At 44.6% G+C, this 11,240-nt stretch overlaps 1 protein-coding gene across 1 annotated transcript; it reads right to left on the minus strand.

Annotated features, from left to right (window-relative positions):
* Positions 1-4,970: 4,970 nt before the first annotated feature.
* LOC114552811 (retinol-binding protein 2) lies at positions 4,971-6,945 on the minus strand. Its single transcript, XM_028573890.1, has 4 exons — positions 6,849-6,945; positions 5,632-5,810; positions 5,348-5,449; positions 4,971-5,021 (listed from the first exon to the last, which is right to left on the minus strand). The coding sequence occupies exons 1-4, from the start codon at positions 6,919-6,921 to the stop codon at positions 4,971-4,973; spliced, it is 405 nt and encodes a 134-aa protein (XP_028429691.1). The 5' UTR covers positions 6,922-6,945.
* Positions 6,946-11,240: the final 4,295 nt, after the last annotated feature.

The raw sequence follows: 11,240 nt of genomic DNA on the forward strand, positions 1-11,240 counted from the left end.
ACCAGGTTAATAATGCATATCATTATGCAACCACAGCATATTCAGAACAGTTTGGATATTGGTAAAAACAACTCTGAATAAGAATGTCATGAAATGCAACTTTTGGTTAGTGCCTGTTTTTATGCACATAATATCACTAATATCATATAGGCTAGAACATAAGCGCAAATCCAACCAGGTGGTAGTTATAACGGTGTGTCAGCAAAAACAGCAACATTTTCATAGTTTGCAACAACAGCAGCAGTGCTAGATAGCCTGGATGTTCAAAGTTCAAATGGACTGAGATTTCTGCAGAGTGGTCAGTATAATGTTCATGTCAAGTCAACTTTAGTGTCAATTCTGCAATATATGCCAGACATACAGAGCAATTAAAAATACGTTTCTCTCCGACCCACGGTGCAATAAGGACACCTTAATTATGAACATGCTAACCATCTGTTTAGCTAGTCAGAGTTGATTGTCTAAGCAACACATGCTTATTTTAATTTCTAAGGATGTGTACACTGTATTTTACCAGTGAATTCATGAAGCATAATGATCGTCTTGAAAATGCAAACTTTTTAGTCTGTTTTATTTGTGTTCTGTTTCTGAAAATGCACATAGCCTACAACTTTTTCTGTTTGGATGTTCTGGGCTGGGATGATTTGGCTAACATTTGGCTATCTGTGGGGTTAGCTCAGGGTGTGGGATAATCACACACAAACAGATATTTTGAGACGAGTACCATCCATCCATCCATCCATCCATCTTCGTCCGCTTATCCGGTGTCGGGTCGCGGGGGGAGCAGTTCCAGCAGGGGACCCCAAACTTCCCTTTCCCGAGCAACATTAACCAGCTCCGACTGGGGGATCCCGAGCGTTCCCAGGCCAGGTTGGAGATATAACCTCCACCTAGTCCTGGGTCTTCCCGAGGCCTCCTCCCAGCTGGGCGTGCCTGGAACACCTCCCTAGGGAGGCGCCCAGGGGCATCCTTACCAGATGCCCGAACCACCTCAACTGGCTCCTTTCGGCGCAAAGGAGCAGCGGCTCTCTCCCGAGCTCCTCACGGATGACTGAGCTTCTCACCCTATCTCTAAGGGAGACGCCAGCCACCCTCCTGAGGAAACCCATTTCAGCCGCTTGTACCCTGGATCTCGTTCTTTCGGTCATGACCCAGCCTTCATGACCATAGGTGAGGGTAGGAACAAAAACTGACCCGGTAGATCGAGAGCTTTGCCTTCTGGCTAAGCTCTCTTTTCGTCCTAACAGTGCGATAGATTGAATGCAATACCGCACCCGCTGCGCCCGATTCTCCGACCAATCTCCGCTCCATTGTCCCTCACTCGCGAACACAACCCCAAGGTACTTGAACTCCTTCACTTGGGGTAAGGACTCATTCCCTACCTGGAGAAGGCATTCCATCGGTTTCCTGCTGAGAACCATGGCCTCAGATTTAGAGGTGCTGATCCTCATCCCAACCGCTTCACACTCGGTTGCGAACCGATCCAGTGAGTGCTGAAGGTCGCAGGCCGATGATGCCATCAGGACCACATCATCTGCAAAGAGCAGCGATGAGATCCCCAGCCCACCAAACTGCAACCCCTCCCCACCCCGACTACGCCTCGATATCCTGTCCATAAATACTACAAACAGGATTGGTGACAAAGCGCAGCCCTGGCGGAGGCCAACCCTCACCTGAAACGAGTCCGACTTACTACCGAGAACCCGGACACAGCTCTCGCTTTGGTTGTACAGAGATTGGATGGCCCTGAGAAGAGACCCCTCACCCCATACTCCCGCAGCACCTCCCACAGTATCTCCCGGGGACCCGGTCATACGCCTTCTCCAAATCCACAAAACACATGTAGACCCGGTTGGGCATACTCCCAGGCTCCCTCCAGGATCCTTGCGAGAGTGAAGAGCTGGTCCGTTGTTCCACGACCAGGACGGAATCCGCATTGTTCCTCCTCAACCCGAGGTTCGACTATCGGCCGAACCCTCCTTTCCAACACCTTGGAGTAGACTTTACCAGGGAGGCTGAGAAGTGTGATACCCCTATAATTGGCACACACCCTCTGGTCCCCCTTTTTAAAAGGGGAACCACCACCCCAGTCTGCCACTCCTTTGGCACCGTCCCAGACTTCCACGCAATGTTGAAAAGGCGTGTCAACCAGGACAGCCCCTCCACACCCAGAGCCTTGAGCATTTCTGGACGGATCTCATCAATCCCGGGGCTTTGCCACTGTGTAGTTGTTTGACTACATCAGTGACTTCCGCCTGGGAAATCGGCGACAATCCCCCATTATCCTCCAGCTCTGCCTCTAACATAGAGGGCGTATTAGTCGGATTCAGGAGTTCCTCAAAGTGCTCCTTCCACCGCCCTATTACCTCCTCAGTTGAGGTCAACAGTGTCCCATCCTTACTGTACACAGCTTGGATGGTTCCCCTTCCCCCCCTCCTGAGGTGGCGAACAGTTTTCCAGAAGCACTTTGGTGCCGACCGAAAGTCCTTCTCCATGTCTTCTCAAACTTCTCCCACACCCGCTGCTTTGCCTCTTTCACGGCAGAGGCTGCAGCCCTTCGGCCCCTTCGGTACCCTGCAACTGCCTCCGAGTCCTCCGGGATAACATATCCCGGAAAGACTCCTTCTTCAGTCGGACGGCTTCCCTGACCACCGGTGTCCACCACGGTGTTCGTGGGTTACCGCCCCTTGAGGCACCTAAGACCCTAAGACCACAGCTCCTCGCCGCAGCTTCAGCAATGGAAACTTTGAACATTGTCCACTCGGGTTCAATGCCCCCAGCCTCCACAGGGATGCACGAAAAGCTCCGCCCGGAGGTGTGAGTTGAAAGTCTGTTGGACAGGGGCCTCCTCCAGACGTTCCCAATTTACCCGCACTACACGTTTGGGCTTACCAGGTCTGTCCAGAGTCTTCCCCACCCTCTGACCCAACTCATCACCAGATGGTGATCGGTTGACAGCTCTGCCCCTCTCTTCACCCGAGTGTCCAAAACATACGGCCTCAGATCAGATGAAACGATTATGAAATCGATCATTGACCTTGGCCTAGGGTGCTCTGGTACCAGGTACACTTATGAGCATCCCTATGTTCGAACATGGTGTTCGTTATAGACAATCCATGACTAGCACAGAAGTCCAACAACAAACACCCACTCTGGTTTAGATCAGGGAGGCCGTTCCTCCCAATCACGCCTCTCAGGTGTCTCCATCATTGCCCACGTGTGCGTTGAAGTCCCCCAGCAGAACAATGGAGTCCCCCACTGGAGCCCCATGCAGGACTCCAGTCAAGGTCTCCAAGAAGGCTGAATACTCCGAACTCCTGTTTGGTGCATATGCACAAACAACAGTCAGAGTTTTCCCCCACAACCCGCAGGCGTGGGGAGGCGACCCTCTCGTCCACCGGGTAAACTCCAACACAGCGGCGCTCAGCCGGGGCTTGTGAGTATCCCCACACCCGCCCGGCGCCTCACACCCTGGGCAACTCCGGAGAAGAAAAGAGTCCACCCCTATCCAGGAGTATGGTTCCAGAACCAAGACTGTGCGTGAGGTAAGCCCCACCAGATCTAACCGGTGGCGCTCCACCTCCCGCACCAGTTCCGGCTCCTTCCCCAGAGAGGTGACGTTCCACGTCCCCAGAGCCAGCGTCTGCCGCCCGGGTCTGGTCCGCCGAGGCCCCTGACCTTCACTGCCACCCATGTGGCATCGCACCCGACCCCAACGGTTCCTCCCACAGGTGGTGGGCCCATGGGATGGAGAGGGAGTTGCCACGTAGCTTGTTCGGGCTGTGCCCGGCCGGGCTCCGTGGCAAACCCGCCACCAGGCGCTTCGCCGGCGAGCCCGCCGTCTGGGCCTGGCTCCAGACGGGGGCCCCGGGCTTCCTCCGGGCAGGGTCACTCCATCTCTGCTTAGCTTTTGCATTCGGGTTTTTGAACCATTCTTTGTCTGGCCCCTCACCTGAGACCACTTTGCCTTGGGAGACCCTACCAGGAGCACAAAGCTCCAGACAACACAGCCCTCAGGTTCACAGAGACACACAAACCTCTCCACCACGATAAGGTGATGGTTCACGGAGAGTAAACCAGTAAAATCTATTATAGCCTTTTTCCTAACAAAAATACGTGTAATTGTATGTTGTTTGACTATTTCTATGTATTATCGGCTAAGTCAGTATTCATTTAGGTTAAAAATAGGTTTATTATGTAAATAATACAAACTAAAGAAATCAATCAATTGCAGGATACTGTAAAAGAAAAAGAAAAAAACAGCTATATAATGTATTTTTGTCTGTAGAATACTGTGAAAGTAAAGACAAACCAGTTCATACTGTATTTTGCATTAACAGTACAAAACTGTTCATTTTAGTGACAGTCAATGTTAATTTTACAGTAACATAATGGCAACCCTGCTGCCAGTTTTCAAATCCAAAGTCTGTGTTTACATCAATAGTATTGACTGAGAGTCCCCTTTGCGGAAGACAATTACATACTGTATTGTACGTTTAAGTGAATGGAAAATATGCGCATGGATTTAAATGGCCTTTTGGTCCTTCTTCTCGTGCAAATCTTTCAGAGGATTTTAGGTTGAACATGAAACTTAAACTAGTTATATTTTGACATTGTTTGCAGTGCATCATCAGTGCCTTACTTATTACATAACTTTGTACAAATATCCAAGACATAGTTTTCGTATAAGAGAAAACTTTCCTTGCAAAGGTCAGATTTAAAATCTGAATGCCTAACCATGAAAAATTAAGATTTGATGTGACTGAATGAAGGAAAAGGTTTTTTTGTGCCCCTACATAAATCCATACCTACATAAGTACATATTGTACATACATAGGCTACATAAAAACACAATAAAAAAAACAACAGTGGCATTAAGTCAATTTATTACAGATCTTCACAATTACATTATAAATAGGCAGAAACATGCAAGACATGACAGACAGTTTTTGCAGATAAGATTTGACTTTTTAGGCCTTCTTAAATACTTGGTGGCAGACTTTGTCCAGCACAGTAATTTCCTGAAAGAGAACACAGACCTTTAGACTGCAGTCCAACATGATGCAACAAATTTCTCTCTTAGTTACATAATCAGGCAGAGCTTACATCTATATATGTATATATTTAGATAGCGATTCATTATCTCGTTTATTGTTATTGCGATAGTCTGGTCTAATCAAGGGTTGGAAAATATTTCATCAAGCGTAAAGGGGTAAAGGGTTTTTTCTGTTCTTCATGTGGCCGACTTGAGACAATTTTGACCACACTTCTTCTGATTTCCTGGCAAAAATGGCACAACATTTACAGCTCTACCATGATTTAGCCAATGTGTCGCACTTTCTCTCACCAGGTGTAGCAGGTCTCCCTCGATCCAGTGTTTCCAGCCACGATTTGCTTTCTCCCCCTTCTGAACACACACCAGCTTGTCCCCATCCCAGGTAACCAGTGTCTGATATCACCACAGAAACACACAGGCAAAATGGTATTGGTTATTATTATTCAAAAAATGTGTTTTGTAATGATGGTCCATAAATCTATGGTTGCTTTTAACAATAATTATATATTATTATAAAAGTCATCAATAGCACTTTCCTCGTGCAGTTCGGTGTAAAGTACTAGAAAACGCCTCACCTTGAGTTTTCGGTTGTCCAGGCCCTTTGTGAACTCTTCAAACTCCTCTCCCACGGTGAAATTGACCTCATAGTTTCTGAAGGTGCTCAGGGTCTTTGTTTCAAACTTGTCTCCATTCTGGACGATCACCTTTGTCTGATGCAGGTGGGCAGCTATCTTTCTGGTAGCAAAGTCAATGTCTGCAAGAATGAACAAATGAGATTAAAGTGAGTCAGTGGTAGCAGTATAAATCCGTCATTTTGGTGTGTAGTTGGACCTCTTTACAGACTAAATCCTTATGTTCACAGACACTTCAAAGCACAATCCACAGACACACATGACACCCCAGGCCACTTATTATGATTCCTCTCCTGCTGGTCCTTTTGACAGTCTCATTTACCTTTTAAAAATGACCTTGCTTCGAGTCAAATGAGTTCCTCCGCCCTGTTCAGCATTGGGTCCTGAGAGCCACCCACCCCCGACCGTTTAGATATTCATATCCCATTTGCCTTAACGTAAAAATTCAATTTCTTCCCATCGCTCTTACAGATGAGGTCCCTATATTTACCCATCTAAATAATATTTTTAACTCATTTCCATAAGGATGTCATTTTCCTATCCACTCGATGGAAATGAGGTGGAGGCATTCAGGATTTCCCGGATTTTGTGTCAGCAGAGTGTATCGAGGTTGTTTTATGAATTGCAGATAGAGTCGTGAATAATGAAAGTGTTTCTGGGCCTGATCAATGACGCGCTGTAAGGGGGAGAGACGAGCCATGGGCTCTCTCTCTCTTTCTCTCTCTCTCTTTATTTTAATGATGAGCTGGCCCGCTGCCTGATCCAGGGTCGGGATCTGTCTTCCTTTTCTGCAGATCAGGAGGATGAAAATGCAGAAAGGAAGTGAATCAATATTTATTTGGCGTGGTAACAGACGGCAACCGCTCACAGAGTCGGGGTTAACTTGGCCTGACAGCAGCTCAATGAGGAAATGAAGCAGTGCCACAGCGTTCCTCTTTTTTCCTATCTCTCTCTCTCTCTCTCACTCTCTATCTCCCTCACACTGCTGCTCTCTCACTCTTTCTGTCACACTCCTTCCAAATGTTCTGCTCAGGCCTCCCTCCCTATTGGCTGCATCTTTAAAAAGCAGCCTTCTAATTGACTGCTGATTTTAATGAAGGTAACACGCTACAGTCTCCTGTTCAATGCCATTATGCAGGCTGTAAGAGTCGGCAACTTACCGATGGCCTTCATGGTGTCCTCAAAGTTCTCATTGCTCACCATCTCCCAACGTCCATTGTAGTCAGCAGGCATTTTTGAATTTGTTTGTGAGTGGAGGTAGCAGTTTTGCCCCTTATGCTTGTCACACTGAGAGAGGCAGTTTAAGCCCAGCCCTTTATATACTGTGTGTGTGTGTGTGTGTGTGTGTGTGTGTGTGTGTGTGTGTGTGTGTGTGTGTGTGTGTGTGTCCAAAGGACAGGGTCCGCCTGATAATTCCCTCAGGACAGTGTGTGTATTTGTGTATAAGTTTTTGCCAATTGCATACACACTTGTTGCAGAATGTTGCTCATTGTGTCGAAACTTTTCACACAAGCCAAAGAAGACACAACACTTGATGAGATAAATATCTCACTTCTATGTCAAGGTGAAACTCTGCAATCAAAACATATCAATCCTTTTTCAAAATGGCATTTTTGCAACAAAATGATACACACATGCACCACTTGAATGACTCTTTCAAAGCAGCAACAACACACTGATGTACTTTATACAAAACACTGCTCTATCTACCTTGTATACCTATTTTCTCTTACAGGCTCTTGTGAAAGATTGTTTTAGTACAGAACATCTGCAAAAAATAGAAAGGCTTCAGAAAGAAAGAAATAAAGTTTGTTGTTTCCCATTGCTGGTTTTTACAAAAAAAAAAACTCAAAGAAAAGTAGAATTACACTACAGTAGTCCATACAATATGTTGCTGTAAACAAACAATAACAAAAATAATGTCAGTAAAATTACAGTGACGTTCCACTTCCGGGATTGCTGCGGTGCCGAAGGAAATTCCGCCAGATGCATGTAGTTTCGCCGATGTCCGTTTCCTTCCGCTTTCTTTGTGTTGGAATTTTAAACTCCGGTGGATTTATGAGGACTATGGTTGACTGCTCCTCAGATCTCTGCAGGGTAAATCCAGACAGCTAGCTAGATTATCTGTCCAATCGAGTTTTCTCTTGCACGACTATTTTACAGTGGCTCCATGCGGAGTTTAGCGCCGCCCATTGTAATTGGTTTAAAGAAATACCAAAAAACCAGAGCAAGTTTTTCTCTCATCCCAGAATGCTATGTGGACTAGCCAGACTGTCCTCTGCTCCGCAGCGTGTGGATGGTGCATAGCGAGACTAAGGATGGGATGGATGGTAGTATCAAGCAGTATCATCCCTGGCCAGGCAACGGGGGAATATCGCCTTGCATGCTGTATCCAACCCTGGCCTGACCCCTCCTCAATGTCTCCGGATGACTCTTCTATTACTTGCAGAAAGGGCGTGCGGGCATGTAGTTGGCGGTTGGCCAAGCCGAAAAGAATTCCTCAATCAGATTGAGAAATGGGGAGTCAGGGGTCAAGTAGGGACCTAGAGTGGCATGGTGATGGAGAACTCCTTGCAGACTACGTAATGGCGGCACACAAGGGGATATTTCCCCAATTTCAGATAGTGTTTTGCATTTTGAACAGAAGTGTTTTCCCAATGATTGCAAGAGTTTTCAATCTTGAACAGTGTCTAATGTGAGAAACAGTGTGTAGTGTTTTGCAAGACGTGTGTTGCAGAATTGCAAACAAAGTGCAGAGCAGAACACGTGTTTGTACCTTTGGTTCCTTTTGTTTAAGGAATTGTTACAAAAGTTATGGTTTTGATGCTTTTGTCTAAGCATTCACTTTCAGTGTGTAAGCTATTGGCAAAAACTGTATGTTCTGGTTTATATTGTGCATTGTCAACACACTCCTTCACTGTACGTATATTTTAGGGGTGGCAGTATCTCAGTCCGTAGGGAGTTGGGTTGGGAACCAAAGGGTTGCTGCTTTGAGTCCCCGTACGGAGCCAAGGTGCTCTTGGGCAAGGCACCGTACCCCCCCCAACCGCTCAGGTCACTGGTCTAGCACTGGCAGCCCACTCACTTTGACATCTCTCCATTTGTGCATAAATAGGTCCTGTGTGTATTGATTTCTAATAAAACTTAGAGGGGATCAATAAAACTTAGTCTTTTGCACTTTACTTCAATCCCTATTTCCGACCAGCAAAGCCGGCTTCAGCAATTACTTATTCTAATGTGCCGGGAATGGAGGTAAGATAGTACGGAGCTGAGTGCTGGTTACGTAAGCTGCCTGATCAAGTTCATTCCTTTTCCTGTCTTTTTCTGGGCCTGCAGTTGAAAAATTCCTCTCTGGTTTCATATCAAAGAACAAAGTTCAAGGGAAGACATTCTGTTGACTCAAATGCAACTCCACAGCAGTATTTACCAGCCTTTTTTTTGCAGAAGTGTCTGTCAAGATTCTTGACTTTTAGCTCTCTTTAAGAATTAATTCAAGATAAAACACTTATGTATGCTTGGATCAGCTGAAGCTGCTTTATCAGCAAGAGATTGTGAGCATATGTGCACAGATTGATACTAATGTGTTTGTGTGTGAAACATCTGAGCTGCTTAGTGTTGGTCTATGCAAAGTCACTGGTTGGCTTGTTCATGTCTAGGGCATGTGAAATTGATCTTGAATTGCCCTCCTATACCTTCTATGTTTCTTATCTCAGACTTCGACAAAGGCGGTCACTTAACAGCAGCAATAATCAAGACAGTTTGCTCACAATAAGCATATAGTAAAAAGTGCTGCGTCCATGATATGGTTTTGCAAGTGCAACTACAGTACAGTGATGATGATGATGTTGTATGTGGAGGGTCAAAGGTGTATGTCATATATGTTTATCAGCGCTGATAAGATGCATTGATTTATAGACACATTTTAATCTTACCTGCAAGCATGCTGCTTAATCATTAAATCACTAATATTTAATGTTAGATAAATAGATTGATAAACAGATAGATGACACAAAATCTTGAGACTGTAAAGTCATTTTCATTGTTGGGATTTGTAACATACGATACAATGCTGTATCTCACTTACCACTTCAGAAAACATTAGGCTCTCTAAGTACCACCATTATGGCCCACGTTAAAATAGAGTAGCATAGGCCCATCTTATTTAGCTATGGACAGTTACCGCAGGAGGCAGGTTTATTCCAAAAAACAATAGTTATTGTTGACAGCCACAGCCACGCTGTATCGTCATTTCCTCCGTCCCGCTCTAACTGAATCATAACTCGGGTCATATCTCCTCACCGTTTTGCACCGTTTGCTATGCTAGCAGGTGCTGTAGAGACTTCTCCGCCGCTGCTTAAGTAGCGACTGGCACTTGTGCTCGTCCACTTTAGTTTCAACTAGGGGTGGGATGATACTTATGTCACAATACGATATTAATGCGGTTTTAAACATATTGCAGTATTCTGAGATAAATTGAAATTCATTACCTTTTTTCCAACTTCAAATTATGTCCCCAAACTAAAACTTTGTCAACATCAGTTTCGTCTATAAAAAAAAAAATGTCTCTGTTTTATTCATCTCACATCAATTTTCCATCTAGCGGAAAACACAATTGATCTTATTATTCTAGTACCAAAAGGCGAAATTGTCATGTGTAATTTATATAATAAAATATCGATATTGGCGTCCGGGTATTGATACAATATTGCCACGGAAAATATCGCAATACCATGCTGCATTGATCCCCATCGAAAAAATGACACTTAAACAAACACTTACTTTAAATTACTCTTAACTGATCATAGTTTAAGTGTGATGATTGAAAATGTAGTATTTTATATAGTATTGTTTTTAAATTAATATATATATATGTATATATATATATATATATATATATATATATATATATATATATATATATATATATAAAAGAGATTCCATCCACATACCCCTAGAGGGTGCTTGCATACCACCGGTGGTACTTGTACCGTAGTTTGAGAACCAATGCTGTATCTGGAAACCAAAAATGCACTCGACCCCAGCTATAGTTTGCTCCGTTGGTAGGGCAAGCGCACATACATAGAGGTTTCTTCCGGTAATTCCCAAATAAATAATCTTAAAAAAAGAAGAAAAAAAAAAGAATTATTCTTTAATTAAACCACCAAACACACATTTTGACATGGGGATTGCTTTTCTTCAGGGTTGGATGACTATTTTGTTCCTTTCACCACACAGGGGCAATGTTGCTACATAAGTCAAAGCTCCTCGTAAAAAAAGAGAAAGCAATCACAAGGTTGTGCTTTTTTTCTTTTTCTCTGTGCAAAACAGTACCACATGTTATACTGGGATCAAAGTTAAGATGACACAGAGCCATCTGGTAACCGAGGGACGACTTGGTGGAGAAATGTTGTTGCTTTCGTCAGGTGAATTGGAGGGAATTTGTAAGCTGTAAGAACAGGTTGAAGAGAGGCAAAAACCGCTTTACAGTACACATCAAGACAAAGACAAGAGAATTTGAAACTACACTTAAATTATTTAGAAAATGACACGTA

The sequence above is a fragment of the Perca flavescens genome, chromosome 3 (assembly GCF_004354835.1).
Source record: "Perca flavescens isolate YP-PL-M2 chromosome 3, PFLA_1.0, whole genome shotgun sequence".
Taxonomy (NCBI): Eukaryota; Metazoa; Chordata; class Actinopteri; order Perciformes; family Percidae; genus Perca; species Perca flavescens.

What these genes read in the sequence shown, in the direction of transcription:
- LOC114552811 (XM_028573890.1), bottom strand. Translation starts at nt 6,921, where the DNA reads ATGCCTGCTGACTACAATGGACGTTGGGAGATGGTGAGCAATGAGAAC. An exon ending in GGACACCATGAAGGCCATCG is followed by an intron (nt 5,811 to 6,848) that starts GTAAGTTGCCGA and finishes TCATTCTTGCAG; the next exon opens with ACATTGACTTTGCTACCAGA. An exon ending in TGGACAACCGAAAACTCAAG is followed by an intron (nt 5,450 to 5,631) that starts GTGAGGCGTTTT and finishes TGGTGATATCAG; the next exon opens with ACACTGGTTACCTGGGATGG.